We start from the raw sequence: 16,276 nt of genomic DNA on the forward strand, positions 1-16,276 counted from the left end.
ATGTTTTCTACAAAGGTTTTTACCTAAACTCAAGTTTGGATTGAGCGATCAAGAGTTAAAATCTACTGTTCACTAACATCTTTATTTAATTTACTGAGTTCTGACATCAGGCAAACACAATTTTGTACACTTGAATCAGACATTTTTAACATGGCAGCTCTTTTGCAACCAAAGCGAGTGTCTCTCCTCACCTTCAGAGTGCTCTGCAGGGCGCGAAGCGCGTGCACCTTCTCATTGATGACGGGGTTCTTGTTGCGCCGAATGAATGACCTCCTGAAGTGGTCGTGTGTGAACGGCTGCTCGTGGCCAATCAGAGAAACGCCTCCTTCCTTCAGGTTATTAAACATCATTCCCATCTCATCGACACTGCCGCCCTCTTAAAAGCGAGAACAGAAAAAGATAAAGATGGAGCATCTTAAACAAAATCACTACTATTTATTTGTTGTTGACAGCTTTTAATGACAGCTGGTTACATATAAATATCTACAACAGTGTGTGGTTTTTGAAGGACAATATTTTTCTAGTGGATAAAAAAAAAAAAAGAATTTAAAACATCTAACTTTGAGTTTGTATTAAAATAAACAAAGAAAAAGAAAGGTGTTGAGAGACTCTTAGAAAGCAAACCTGTTCCTTTGCTGCCCTCTGTTAAAGAAGTCGGTATTGGCGCCTTGGCTATTTTCCCCTTGGGTCGAGGCAGAGTGTTAGACTGCACCTTCTGCCACACACACACACACACACACACACACACACACACACACACACACACACACACACACACACACAGAGGCATCATCATCATCATCATAATCATCATCATCATCATTATTAGCTTCAACCAGATTTGTTTCTGCTGCTTTGTCTCTCCATAATTGCACCGACCTTGTTTCTCCTGCGAGGTGAGGGAGACGAATCGCTCTCTGATTCAGTTTCGCTGTAACACTCTGTTAAAACATTAACAAGAGCGTTGAATTAACGACATTACGTTAAATATGTGTCTCTTTTCCGTTATTGTTAATAAGTGGCTGCCTGGCAACCATAGCAACAGCAATTAAGCTCAATTCTCTCTTAACTGTTAATGTTGCATAATTTAAAAGCATGATTATGGAGCAGGAGGCAGTCATTATTATAATTTTTTTTCCTTCCCCCCACTGGTGCTGATACCAAAGCCTTAACATGCAGGGCTGCAAATCAATATAATGCATTAAGACAACAGAAGATTTTAATATTTTGCTTTAAAAAGATAAGAATCAAAAAATTGTTGCCCCACCTTCTTCACTATCTGGACCTTTTTCAAGCTTCTTGTACTTTTGAATGGCGGAAATCAGACTGTTTATCCACCTGAAGTTAAAAAAACATCATCAACAACAATGAGTTACATTGCCCTGGAAGAATAATATTCATGCCCCTTAACAATCTCACATTTGTATCAAAATGCACTGCAGTACATTTCACTATGATTTTATGTGATGCAACAACACAAAGATGTGCATAACGGCGACATGGGAAAAAAAAGTTAGCTAAAACTGCTTGTTTATTGTGCATTTCTACCCCCGCCTTTCATCTGATGACCTTAAATAAAATACACTAGATTCAAATGCCTTTAGAAAAAATCCTATCAGTAAAAAAAACCTCCCAAATAGGTTTTATATAATTCCAGTAGATAAAACTGATTTATTAAAGGCCTCGCATAACTTTTTAGAGAACATTGGGGATCAAACAGCATCAGGAATATCAAGGGACACATCAGATGGCTCAGAGAAACCTTTACGGAGAGGTTTAAAGCGTGGTTACACAAATGTTTCTTCAGTCAGTCATAAGTAAATTGACAAAGTATGACAAAACTGCAGACCAAAAAAACATGCATAAATTAAAAGTTGGGAAAATGAATCGACAGCCTGGGTGGGATTTGCTTACAAAACCACTATTAGTTGTGAGCTGCACAAATCTGACCTCAAATAGATTTTTTTTATTTTTGTTTTTATGCTAAAAGAATTATTATTCATTAACCAAATAGTTATAAGCTCATTGTTTTATTTTCCAAGACAGAAAACCCAGAAAAATACAGTGAAATGGTTGATGTAACATTACTTAATGACTAGAAAGCAAAGTATATTAATACTTTTGCAAGATTTAAATTGGTGCAAACGTCAATGAAATAGGTTGTAGAGCTAATTATGATTAAAAAAAAGCATATTTGTTAAAAAAAAAGTTTTAAAAAAGTAAAAAAAAGAACAGTAAAAGGAGAAGAAACAAGCTAAACAGCAGGGGGCGCTGTGCACAAAGCTTCAAAAATAACACAATGAAATGCCTTTTTGTATGAACACAATTAGTGTATGGAGTTTTTGCATCAACATGTTAAACTTTTACTGACACGACCAAATAAATAAAAAGAAACAATTTCAACACCCTTTATGGGGAATGCTCTGTTTCCTTACTTGCTCAGGTCGCTGGCAGTGTCAACAGCGAAGAAGAAGTTCTGAAATTTCTGATGGGTCATCTGGAAAACGCTGCATTACAAAGACGGAGGGTTGAGGGTCAGATATATATAATTAACTATTTAAAAAATGCAGACATGGTGATGAGACAAATTTTCATGCCTTTTTAAGTGTAAAAGGACAGTTCTACTTTAACTGAGACATTTTTATTAGGATGCTCATTATAAAAGCTGCATATTAAGCAAAACAAAGACAGAAATTATGAAACTTAGCTTTATCATGTTTGATTCTGGCATCATATATTCATTACTATGCATAGACCACAAAGTCCCACAGCACCAGAGGAAAATTGCTTATAGCTTGCTTTATGATGCACCATTAAAGGAATACTCACTGTTTTCTCTTGTGCTCTCCACCACTCTCTAATCTGTAGCTGGATATGTTGAGAAGACCCTCTGCTTTTTCATCCTGAACAAAAATAAAGAAATAGATAAAACTTAGTGAATTCAACATAATAATTTTAAATCTGCAGGTATTAGAAATCGGATCCTACCTGTGGGGTGTTATACCAATAAAGGCTGGGTCCTTGCAGAACAAACCAGAAGCGATGCCACTTGTGGGTGAGGAAGACGCTGCTCTCCTTCCTCTTTTTCCAGAGCCAGCCATCACAGTCTGGATGAGCCAATTCCCGGCAGGACACACGTCGCCGGCTTAGAGCTGTCGACATACCTGGAAGAGCACAACCAGAAAAAAGGTTGGATACGTAAAGTTGGCTGCTTTATTTACACATCTTATAAGGATTGATTCTGCTTCAACAGCTCTCCAGCCTCAAAAAAGCACAAATATAACAGATTGAAATAATATTTATCACCTTTAAGCCCAGTATCGAATCAACAAAAATCTGTTCAGCAAATAAAAGCTACATAGAAAAACTAACTAGACTAAATCAGGCTCTAAAATATTTATTTGTATTAATATTAAAGTCTTTGCTTAATTTACCACTTTAAATTTTCTATACAAATAACATTTAAAATGAAGCAACCTTTAGATATTTACAGGAAAAGCAGAATAATTTCTACAACTAGAAATCACCCCATACAGAAGTTTTTGAGGCCAGTCCTGATTCCAATGATTTTGGAAATAAGATTAATCAGTCCCCGATATGTTCAGCCATTTTTTGGGGGGTTGATTCTTAAAGCCCATATTGCTTTTTCTTCTTCCATTTAAATAATAAAAAACACATGACTAGAACAACTGTAAAAGGTGATTGATTGCAAATGGAGGGAAAGCCAAGGCATGTCCATCATGCAATCTGAAAGTTTTGCTGGAATGCATGCAGCTATGTGTCAATACGATGCAAAAAAAAAAAAGAAAATCCAAAAAAATATCATCAGGATGATTTATCTGTCTACCTCTAATAAGAACTGTATAAATACAAATGCTTCGTTACTTAAGTACAAATTTTGGCTATTTACAACTTTTTCCTTCTATTTCTTTTTTTTACAATTATCTCTACTTTCTACTCCTTACAATTTAAAACAAGACACATTAGTTTTTCATCATGGCCTGTTGGTATAAAAAATAAAAAACAATGAATCAAAATAATTAGTTTAATTCAGACAATTCATTTCCTTGTGGTTGGACCTGGTCCTGCATCAACTTATTGTACGCCACATATCAAAATAAAGAGTTTTTCAAGATGATGCAAATTAAATTTGTCACAGTTACCATTAGATATTTAAGTATGAGGAAGTTATCCTCCAAAATCCTAGAAAAATATTCCTTTAACAGGGTAGTAGAGTATAAGGTTTAAAGCATCTGTCCTTAACATTTTTCCCTGCATTACTTTTACTTTCATACTTTAAGTAGTTTAAAAATGGTACATCTACACTTTTACTTGAGTAAAATCTTAATTTGATACTCTAACTCCTACAAAAATGTTTTTAAACTTTAGGATTTATACTTCTACTTGAGAAAGAAACATTAATACTTTTGACACCTCTGCCTCTAATTATGACCACAAACCTCTGTAGACTTTATTTAGCCTTCATTTGATATACCAACACACTACTTATATCAAGCCCTTGGTTTTTTTTTATGTAGATTTTACATGTTTTGTTTCCTTAAAGGGGTATAAATACTTCTATAAGATGCTGCATGATCCAAAAAGTTACCTTTTGTAGACGTCTTCTTTGTTTCCTTATTTGTCTGAAAAAAAGGAAACATTCAGCAACTTACAGAGATCAGGTGTGAGCTTAGGTCCAGGATATTGACCTAGATAAAACTAAAACAAATGTTGTCTCACCGTGTGCCCCACCATTTCGGGGCAGGAGCTGACGCTAACTCGTTCTTGGTTAAATTCAAAAGGGGAAGGACTTCTTGGGGAGGGCGTCCGGTCTCTCCTTAGATTTGGAGAGAGCCTGTCCGAATTACTCTCGAAGGCTGAGAAACGTACAACAGGAAAAGATAGTCCCTTAATCACAACACCAGTGGGGGAATTGCATTTCTTATTGTACACATCATCATCACTCAAAATTAACTGTTGTAATAAGTTTATGTTAGAAGTCAATAACCTGCTTTCTTACATAATTATCATGATTATCAGCATGGAGGCTCCATTTTAGTGTTTATTTCTTTTCAGTGTAGGGTTAAATACTACTGCAATAAGAGACTATTTATTTTAAGGGTACATGATATACATGTAGTGCAAATTCCAGGGGAGCAGTAAAGAACTAATACGGCAGTTTTAGTTCATATTGACTAAGCAAATGTTTTGAACCTTTTAAGCTCCTTTCTCATCAGTTTAAAGACTAGAAATCATGCTGGTATAAAAATAAAGCTACGACTAGAAATTACATCAGAAGCATTAGTATCACAGCAGTTGCTATAGTTCCAGAGACATGAGGATGAAACATTGGAGTATAAGATAAAACTTTTTCCTGTTGCAGAAGTTTTTTTGCAATATACAGGAGAAGAGCCTCCTGGAAATATAATTTCACAGAAGTTAGAAAACCTCAAATCTTACTGTGGGCTTTATCTGTGCAAATATTTATGCAGCTGAGAAAAAATAAAATAAAGTTAGAGAGGTTTTAGTTAAAACTAAAATTAATATAAAAGTAGAGGGGTTTTAGTAAAGACATTCGGGATTTGTTTAACATCTATAATCTATGTTTTGACTTGCATAAATGAACAACATTCTATTCAAATGTCTAAAATATATATAGTTATTAAATATGAATAAAAATAACCCCATGTGTTTCTCAAAACATTTTTAAAAAACAGAGCAACAGCTACATATATATATATATATATATATATATACGGTACATATAATATATTCTCTGGTGCTGAAATCAGCTCATAATCCCACAGATCTGAACTACTTTTTTATGGGTGTGAAACAGAGAATTACATCACAGGCCCTACAATAAATTAGGGTTTTAATCTTTAGCCAGCTTTCTGGCTCCACCTGCAATACCTGCTAGGGTGGATTGCATCCCTACCACATTAACATGGGATCCTCCGTGTAAATGTGGGTGTCAGCATAGATTTACGTCATGGATTTGCTGTGTTCTTAATGCAAAGCTTTAATGCTTCCTCCACAGCATACATCATTTTCTGGGATGCTATTCAGTTCCAAACACAAGCAGTCTAACCAGCAAAATAAACAATACTAACCCAGATCTGATTCCTAGCCTGTAAGATCAGGCGCTGCAGTGCAGCTATGGCTCTGGCTGCCCATCGGCATTATGCAGAGGCGTAACTCCAGCTTGGACTGGCTGAGTTTAACTAATGACCCGTCATTTTCATCATCGTGTTTACATCAATAAACAACAACCAGAAAGAAATTGAGGAGTTTTATGAAAGTTGTTGGAATATTATCTTTGTCCAGGTAAGTGGTGGTAACTGGGTCAGAGAGAAGACCAATGGACAGTAAGGTGTTTGGAAAATATGGCTTTGAGGTACATTCAAGAAAAGACAAAAAAAAGGGTAGGAAAGCTTTTTTACATTATTTTTAAGATTATAAAATGATTACTCTGGTGTTCTTTGGCTGCTGATTGATTGAATTCTGGGTCGATTGGGAAAAATTTTATATTTTTGTAATCAATAAGATCACTGCTTTCAGCAGAGATGTTTTTCTTTTGTTTGAGTTTGTTAAGGGTTTGTAGAAATGTTTTAAATTGGCACTTAGTCAAGATTGTAATGTTTCTGTGGACATATCAAATATGTCTAAATTTAATGAAGGAAACTTAGAAAAATAAATCTGAGGGAGAAAAAATATGTTATCTTATTTGGAAACCAAAGAGTAAATCTCCACAGTGCCAGGCTCAGACTTGCCAATGACACTACTGGAATGTCTGGCTTTAAAAACTGAATTAAGACAAATTTTTTGCACTGCAAAAACTTGAAATAAGTAAATAAGTAGTTTTTTAATTTTTTCATGACATTGTTGTTATATTGTTGAATTAAATTGTTGAACTGAGGAGGTAAGTGAGATCCTTTGCCAATAAAATAAGACAATTTAAACTTAAAACAACAACAAAAAAAACAATTGAATTGTCTTTTTTGAAGTGCATGTTATCTAATTATGTTATTTTAATTAGTGTATTTACCCTTAATTTAAGTAGGTAAATAAGATGTGTTGCCAATGGAATGAGTATTTTTACTCTTAAAAAAAGATAATTACATAATTTGCACCTGAAATAAGACAATGCAATTGTGTTTTCTTATTTTAAGTGTAAATTGTCATTTTCCATTGGCGAAATGTCTCTTTAACCTCCTCAATCCAAGAACAAATGCACTTATTTTAAGAAAAAATGACTTATCTAGATTTCCTTTTTTTTCCCAGTGTGTAGAGGATTATAAAAAAAAAAACCTATGAACTACAATGTATAAGAATGTTTGCCTAATGGATCCTGCCTTAAAAGACGATGAATTTCATACGAAAAATAAAAATAAATAATATTTAGAGGGATCCTAAGAAAGCCGTCTTCCTACCTGGCAGAGGAGACAACCTGCCCTGTTGGTTCTGAAATGCAGTTAAAGTCAGCCCCCTCTCCGGTTCCTTGTCAGAAGGCAACTCGGACTCTTCCTGTCCCATAGGCTGCTGTCGAACCTCTGGCCCATGAACGGCCCGCCTGCAGAAGAACACACAGAGAAATTATTCTCAGAAGCTTGGTGGTGATTCTAGGAACATCCAAAAAAAGCTGTTCTTCTGAAAATTCTGAGATTTCCCCCCTTACTAAAAACCAAAAAAAGAAGCATAACAGAATCAATAACTGTGTGAAAAAAGCTTAAGAATTGACCTCAGACGCCAATAAAATCTGTAATCATGTGATTCTGATTTAACAAAAATAGAGGAAATCTGCTTTTTCAAAAGTCCACATTGAAAAGAGGCCAAAGCTTGTTCTGAGATAAGACTTTACATGCATATAGTCCATTTTTTTCCAGGACTGGATCTGTTGTGCATCACTCCCACCGTTTCTCTGCCTTCCCTGTCAGCTCTCATTTTTCATGTTTGCTCTTTCTCACTTTTTCCAACAATTTCTCTTGTTTCGATTTCTCCTCATCTTTCCTAAACTCATTGAGATTCTTGTCAGCATATGTTAGTGTTCTCCCATTTCCAGAGAAATCTGGGCTGTCGGTGTGCTTTCTGGACTTTATGGCATCTTTTGTACCCTTTAGGTTCATGGCAGCTTGAAAGCATACCTGTGCTGACTTAGTGCTCTTCTTCTAACCTTTTTAAGTCAAGACCCCATGCCCGACCAATATATACTTATACATTGCATTTACATAATCAGACAGGCTGCAATCCTCTTCAGATGTTTGTCTCTTTATCATTTTGATGCACTTTGGTCCTGTTGGGTGTCGAAAGTGCTTTATAAATAAATTTGGTATGGTATTTAACATTAATAAACACTGGGATTCTTTTGGGCTGAACAGGGAAGCAGTGGGTAGCACTGCTGCCTTGCAACAAGAACAATCCGGGTTCGATTCCCGGTTCTGGGTATGTCTGCAGAGTTTGCATGTTCTCCCTGTGCATGCGTAGGTTCTCTCCTGGTACTCCGGCTTCCTCCCACAGTCATAAAACATGACTGTTATGTTAATTGGCTTCTCTAAATTCTCCTTAGGTGTGAGTGCGTGCTTGAATGGTTGTTTGTCCTGTATGTCCTGTTGCTCAGCAATAGACTAGTGACCTGTCCAGCGTGAACCCCGCCTCTTGCCCATTGAGAGCTGGAGATAGGCACCAGTACTCCTCGTGACCCCAGCAGGGATAAGTGATGGAAAAAGCGATGGATGGATGGGATCTTTTGACAAACTAAGCAGCATCAAGAGGCTAACTTCTGAAACACACCGGCAAAGGTCATTACATCACATAACTTTGTTGATAAAATATAAACAAATAATGCAAACATTAATTTCCTTCTATAAAATAACAGCTACACATTTACAAAACACACTAGAAAACAGCCTATGTTTAACAAGTAAACACTTCCTGGTCAAACACTTCCTGGTCAGAAGCAGAAATGTTTTTCAGCAACTATTTAATGTGACGGCTGGACCTACTTATTTGAAGAGAGCTGCTGCGTTGAGGGCTTTATGTTAGAAACGGCAATGCAGAGATCCATATATGTCAGCACAAAAAATGATATGTGGATGCAAATGGAAACAACGCATCACTTGCAGCTTTTGATTGAGCTGCGTACTCAGTTGCTACGGACAACCAGAACTCTTCCAGCATGCATGCAGAGAAAACAGTCTGGGATCAGAGGCAAGATTGGACAGGGTGTCCTGCAGCTCTGATGACAAGTGGTGTACAGTTAAGGTGGTTCAAGGCCTGTGCAGTCGTTCTTTTCTGGCGAGTCATTATTCGGGAAGTACTTACTGAAAATTTCAAGCATGCCCATAGTTTGAATGGTTATGTCGTAAGGCTCCATAAAGACCTCAGGCCCCAAGAACATTTCAACCCTTCCACCATCCACTGGCCCAGCCCTCCGCTCCAGCTTTATCTTTATCACTGTGACCTTAGTGGACATGTTGATTGTTGAACAAAACCTGTTAAGTTATGGTGAACAGTAACTCACTATCCTTCTAATGTCCGGTCGGAAGCTCAAAACTTTTTCCAGATTATATTTTCTAAAATGATTTGTCATCTCTCAGAAATCATTTCAAGACCCCAACAGAGAAAAGAACCCAAAGTTGAGAATGGTTCAGAAGTTTCAAGTGTTTAATCTTTTTTATTTTTTTTTATTTTGGCTGACTTTATTGTTTCAGACTGTCAAAAATTTTTTCCTATATGAGAAATAAAACCTACTTCATTTTAACCAGCATGTGTTCCTCCACATGCAGGACTAACAGCTGACATTTTCCTCCACCTGAGCTGTGGATCCCAGCAGCTCCTCCAGTTACAATGGGCCTCTCAGCTACTTCTCGCCTTTTCCAATCTGTCAATTTAGCCGCACCTCCATGTCCTGGTAACCTCTATGTTAACATGATTGATTAAAAAGAGCCCAGACATCTTTAAAGCTTAGGATACTGTTTTACGACCTACCTCTGCTTCAACCTCCACCCTAATATTTCTGCTTTGTTCCTTCGTCTTAAAAAGCCCACTAAGAATTTAACCTGGTAAACCTGAATTTAACCCTACGCAATTCTGGACTTTATTCAGCAGTTAAATAACTCCTAAAGGGTAGCTCTGGACATTACTAATGGCTATCAAAGTGAAGGGGAGGCTTAAATACATAAACACTAACTTTTAGATTTTATTTGATAGAAAATAAAAGCAGTTTACCCTTTAATTATGTACCATTTGGTGTTTGGTGTCATTTGCATAAAATGCTAATATGTTGGTGATTTTCACATGACAGAGCTGAACATATATGAACACTTTTGCAAAGTGATAAATAAATGGATTAATAATCCTACCTGAATGACAGGGATCGAACAGAAGCTGCAACTCTCTCGAATATGGAGGATCTCTGATTTTCGTCTTTGTCCTGCTGTTCTTCTTCTTCTGACTTTTCTTCTTTCTCCTCTTCCTCCTTCTAAGAACAAATCAGACCAAATCCAAACATTTGAATGTGAATATGATGCCTCTGTGTGTTTACGGATTAGAGCAGGGGTAAGAAAGCGGATGTCATGTGGACTGCGATGGCAACCCCGTTCCTCGGGGCTCCTTCTGCACTCACTGCGGTCGAGCAGATGAGAAGGCAGCACAGTCCCACAAACACAAAGTCTGTGAAAATCTCACTGAAACCAGGGCATTGTCTCAGGGCAATATGGGAGCTGATATATGCAGCTGATTCACATCTTCTGAAGTGTTCTATCAACCCATGCTGCCGGCTAAATCTGAGATTATCATGGCAATGGTCACAAGGGGGTGTGAAGCACACATTGTGTGCTGGTGAACTTGTGCATTGATGCAGGCTGTATTTCACCGTGGTGATCATAAACAAACAGCAGTCGACATGGTGATGGATTGAAGTGTTTGTGGAAACTGAATCCCAAGAGGTGATAAGCAGAAATTGAGCTGAATAATTAGGAGTTTTCCAAGTAAAGTACAAAGACTAAACAGTATTAGGAAAACATGTTATATGACATTTAAAAGAAATAAAAAATTCCATAATATGTGACGTTGATGTAACATTGGTTTGGGTTTGACTTGTTATATTACCAGAGATACAGGAGTCACTGAACCACTTTCACTTTTTTTTATTTTTTTAGGTCAGTAGTCACAGACTATAATATTAGCAGATTTCTGCCTATGTCAACTGCTGCTTGTGAGCTTATTTTTAACCAGAAGGATCTAGTATGAGAGCTCTGACAACTCCATTGATGATTTTTTTCCAAGAGTAATGGTGATGCACAGAGCTTAAAGGAAAAGTCTGGTCACATTCGGAATAAAAACTTCTGAAAGTACTTTAACTATGAAATTATAACATACTTTTCAATAATACATGTTTTTAATTAAGAGTAATATCATTTGAATGTGCTTTACCGGAGACATCCATGTTTGTCAAAGAACACTATTACCACCTAACAGTTTATAACGTCATGGTGCGGTATCGGCTGTCAAGCAAGTCCCAGTTGGCAATCCAACTACGAACCCATCCGTGAAGGATCATGGATCAGAAAGGTGAAATAACACTTTTTTTTTCACTTTTATCCGATGTATTACGACATCCAACTGCCATGCACGAGGGCATTGTCAGTTTAACTATAGCTCTGGTGAATTTCAATGGTGAAGTCCTCTGGAAATCTTTAATAATTGTTGTTGATTGCAGATGTGTCTAGTAGTTCCCATTGATTTTGCTTGTAAAGCGGGGAGAATGGCGCTAGGCTTACCGCACTGTGACGTCACTGCTGGAAGATGGCAGGAGGGAGGTGTTAATATATTTGGACAAAAATGGCCATTCCTGGACTCAGTGATCGTGACGAAAAATACCGTTTTTATTTTTTTACTGAATTAACGCTAAATTCATTATATCACCGCAAATGTATTAGTTTTAAATATAGATAATGATCCATTGATTATTCCTTGAGTCACATCTGAGTGAAATTAATATGCTGAAACAGGCTCTTTATGAAAAAAAAAAACACATTTCACATGGATAAAAGAGCCATCATATGTAGTACAATCTCTCAATAAGTAAGTAATGTTGTATCGGTTGTGTACTTTGTGAAATAATTACCAAAAGTGTAATAGGTCTGTCTATGTTTTGCAACCTAACTAGTTTGATCGTCTGCTGGCAAGATTCTAACACTCGACAGTTCTGGTTTTAACCATTTAACTCAAGCCTGAAGGGCAAAAAACACATCAGAATGTTTGCTTTAGGTATTTTCTGCCGTCTTTTTAGAACACTGTTTTGAACATTTGCCAATTGATTAGTTAATTACTGTCTAGCATTATTTGCCGTCCAAGATGTTGTTTCTTTGGGATTCTTTTGGCAGAAGTAGACTTTCTTAGAAAGTAAACTAAAAGAAAATGTGGTTTCTATTTAAATAGCTCTACCCAATAATCACACCGCAAACTCCATATTTATACAGAATCCAATTAACAACAGACTATCAAGATATTAAACAACCAGAAAAAAAAAATAAAACTCAACTATCATAAGATGATCGGTTGCTTGTTGATTGATTAAAATTATCTGGACCAAAAATAATATATTGATATGTTTATTCTGATGGTGATGTATGATTTGAATCTTTTTTTTTTAAATATAAAAATCACAATAAATCAAATCATATTAATGAAAAAACTGATTTAAATCAAAGCTTTGTTCCAAAGGTCATATGGAAACATAATGATCCCTCTCAAACTAAATGTGTTTAGAGAGGGAAGGGGGTGGGGCAACAGGAAGTTCAGTGCAGACAAATGGGGAAGAAGAAATGGATGAACTGGGGGATCTGAAGTATAATTATAACCAACATACTACATCTCGACAGTATATTATGTCTCTTTGTTTACAGTTTCAATATTTTAAAATCCTCAATATACTGCACACCCTTACTAGAATGTTCTTCATGTTTTGCAAAAAAAAAACTTTAATTTATAGTAAATCTGTATCAAGATGACAACTGTATAGTTAACATTGACCTAACCACGTGAGCAGAGGATGTCTGTGTGTTTAGGATCTCATCTTTTTTTTTTCCGAATTATTTGGGGTATTATAGTTAAACAGTCTATAAGTGTCACAAATTTTATTTGAGTTTGTAAAATTAGGATTGCAAATAATCCTCTGATTCGATGGAGGATTTCTGTATTCTTCTGTATAAAAAAGGAATTAAAACCTACTAAACCTGTAGATAACAACTGTTTCTGTTTCTCTTTAAAAAACAAACTAAAAGTCCAATTCCTGGTATATACAGTGGTATATATATTGCTCACTTGCTCAAACTCAGCATCAAACAGTTGCAACAATACAGGGTATATTCTTTGCTGTTTTATAATGTCTAATTTTTCAAACTCCCAGGGTAAAATCATCATCTTGACACTCTCACTGTGACGAGATTTTATTCTCAAGAGAATAAAAGGTAGAAATAACATCAATTTGTTGAAAGAAACTTCAGCTCTTTGTGGTGTGAAGCCATAAGTGCAGAAAGTCTCTGACCTGCACAGGGGTGATCCGGATTGAATGTTTGTGTCGCACCGATCCAGGGATTCTCTTTAAGACCAGGGTCACTCCATTGGGATTCTCCTGCAGCTTCTTAATAAGGTTTGCTCTGCTCCAACCCACCTGATGCAGCAGCACAGATTCTTTTAGTGTAATAGTCTTTTCTTTGTGCAGTGAAAAAAAGTGACCTATGGTATTAATCAGCACATTAAAACAGGGCAATACCACGTAATACCATCTGGTACAACACAATAAACACTAAATAAACTACAACTGGTCCTGAACTCAGCTGTTCATATCATTACACACATACCCTCAACCCATCAGACACAACTGTTCTCCAGCAGCTGCATTGGCTTCCAATCTACTGTCGCATAAACTACATAATACTTATTCTTGCGTTCAAGGCTATCCATAACCTCGCTCCCCCGTCTTTTTCTGACCTCCTCCATGTAGCCACACCCACCTGCACCCTCAGATCCTCTTCTTTTCGCCACTCTGCCCCCCTGCTCTAGAACTCACTCCCGTAACCCCAATTCTCTATCACTTTTTAAATCTAACATCAAAACTCACCTTTTTAAACTTTCCTGCTCACTTTAATTCATTTATCTTAACTGTTTCACCTTAATCATGTTTGTATTTATTCTACTGTATTAACTATGTGCCTCTCTTGTATTTTAGCATGTTTGAAAAGTCAGATGACCTTGATTGTTCAGAAAAGTGTCTATAAATAAAATGCTTTATTATTATTATTATTATTATTATTATTATTATTATTATTATTATTATTATTATTATTATTATTATTATTATTATTATTATTATTATACATGGGCTGCAACACTCACCACTATCTGCTCATTGACTTGGATCACTTCATCACCAGATAGGACTCGTAAATAGGCATCAGTGGAGGGCTGAAAAAGAATCAGAATCAGAAAAAGAAGGAACTTAAAGTATTAGGAAGGAGCTGATGAAACACAAAACCAACAAAAAGTGACACCAAAAAACTGGAGCATTAGTACAAATAATTGTGTGAAAATATGAATATTCTCAGCTTATCAAGTTACAGTTTGTTACATCCAGAACTGGAATTAAGTTACGTCATTTACAAATGCACAGTAGCAGCAAGTGCTTGCAGCATGTAGAGTTTAGTGGAGACAGATGAGCCTTTGGCTAAAAATAATGTGTCATGCATAAACATTTCCTAGCTGCCTCCCTGCCTTTAACGGTGCAGAGCTGAGAAAACTGTGCAGTCACCTTGCTGCTACCTTAAACAGCAAAGAACAAAAGAAGTTTTTTTTTTTTGTTTTTTTTTAGCATTCTCAATGCCACAGAATAAAAACTGTTGTCGTGTTTCACTCCTCATAATGAAAATGACAAAGAAGAGTTTGGCACAACACCACAGACAAATCAAATACCGGCAGAAAGAACAAAAGTGTTCTTTTTCAGCAAAAAGTGGGTAAGACATTACAGTGGAGACATTTCAGATTTGCTATTTAAAATATTCTGTTCATATGTCAGTGCCTTTTTAACAACGCAATAGCCTTTTAACAATTAACCACCAGAAAGACCCCACTGGACACACAGATTTAGCCACAGTTGACCCCAATGGAGCCGAGTTCAGGAGGAGCAGTGAGTCACACAGCGAAATGGCACAGATGGCTAAATGTTTACCAGTCAATTCCACAGCTAAATGGGAGAAAAAGCAAAAGTGTGAACCTGACCTCTGCAGCCGTTCCAGTCACGTAGTGGTTGCTGGAGCTGGTGGATGTTATCTCAATCCCCTGAGAGAAATGGAAACAAAAAATACTTTGCATATTTCAGAAAGATAAAATAATCATACTCTGTGAATGCTGCTCAGCATACTGTTATTTTGCACATCATAAACAAAAAAAAACCTCAACATGATAATGTTACAATCATAGTTGGACTGAATGAGGATATCAGTGTCTGTTTGTCTGATTACAATTAAATCAAACAATAAATACATACCTAGTGACTACAGAAATATCAACATACTAAAAAAATGCTAATTCTGCAGCTATGACGTTCTGACACAGGCTTACATGTGCAGAAATGATCAATTTACAACCAGGAACCCTCTAAGTTTTTGTTTGCATTTTCCTTGTGATGGATTAATAGAACCTGATGAGAGAAAATGGGACCTTCTTTATACAAATAAATAACACAAACTAGTAAAGTTAAGTCCCATTTACTCAAATACCCCCAAATAAAATACAAGACAACCTATTCAAGCCAACCAGTTAAGAGTCCGTTGGATTTTTTATTTTTTTTGTCAACAAAAATCCAGCTTATCTGTGAATGCCTCAGAGGTCTATTGTTTGAGCGAACAGACAGCTTCATAAAAACTAAAGGACACAGCAGGTAGGAAAGAAAGTAAAGCCTGGAGAAGTTAAAAACAAGGTAAGGTTCTAAACCCAAAGATCTCTGAGCCGCTTAATTCAGCACAACTACAAGCATACCAACAACACCAATGAGAGAGGCCGGGAAAACAGAGCATTATTCAGAAAAGCAGCCAAGAGGCTTAAGGTAAGTCTGAAGGAGCTGCAGATTCGGAGCCAAAGTAGAAAAACACAACTAGTAACTGCGTAGTCCCGAAATCTTTTTTTTTTTTTTTTATAAAAATATTAGAAGGAGGAAACCATCACACCAAGAATTAGAGGTCTAGTTTTCTGTTTCTTTTTTGTTACTGAAATGTCC

The 16,276-nt window shown here is 36.4% G+C and overlaps 1 protein-coding gene across 1 annotated transcript in view; it reads right to left on the reverse strand.

Annotated features, from left to right (window-relative positions):
* Positions 1-16,276, reverse strand: part of cnksr1 (connector enhancer of kinase suppressor of Ras 1) — a 54,719-nt gene that overhangs the window by 3,310 nt on the left and 35,133 nt on the right. The window contains exons 10-20 of the mRNA XM_015380012.1: positions 10,362-10,480; positions 7,434-7,573; positions 4,741-4,877; positions 4,610-4,643; positions 2,989-3,164; positions 2,830-2,903; positions 2,436-2,507; positions 1,268-1,338; positions 880-941; positions 625-715; positions 192-376 (exon numbers count right to left, since the gene is read on the reverse strand). Coding sequence (XP_015235498.1) covers positions 192-376; positions 625-715; positions 880-941; positions 1,268-1,338; positions 2,436-2,507; positions 2,830-2,903; positions 2,989-3,164; positions 4,610-4,643; positions 4,741-4,877; positions 7,434-7,573; positions 10,362-10,480 — 1,161 coding nt within the window. The remainder of the gene's footprint in view (positions 1-191; positions 377-624; positions 716-879; positions 942-1,267; positions 1,339-2,435; positions 2,508-2,829; positions 2,904-2,988; positions 3,165-4,609; positions 4,644-4,740; positions 4,878-7,433; positions 7,574-10,361; positions 10,481-16,276) is intronic.

The sequence above is a fragment of the Cyprinodon variegatus genome, unplaced genomic scaffold, assembly GCF_000732505.1.
Source record: "Cyprinodon variegatus isolate N-32 unplaced genomic scaffold, C_variegatus-1.0 Scaffold205, whole genome shotgun sequence".
Taxonomy (NCBI): domain Eukaryota; kingdom Metazoa; phylum Chordata; class Actinopteri; order Cyprinodontiformes; family Cyprinodontidae; genus Cyprinodon; species Cyprinodon variegatus.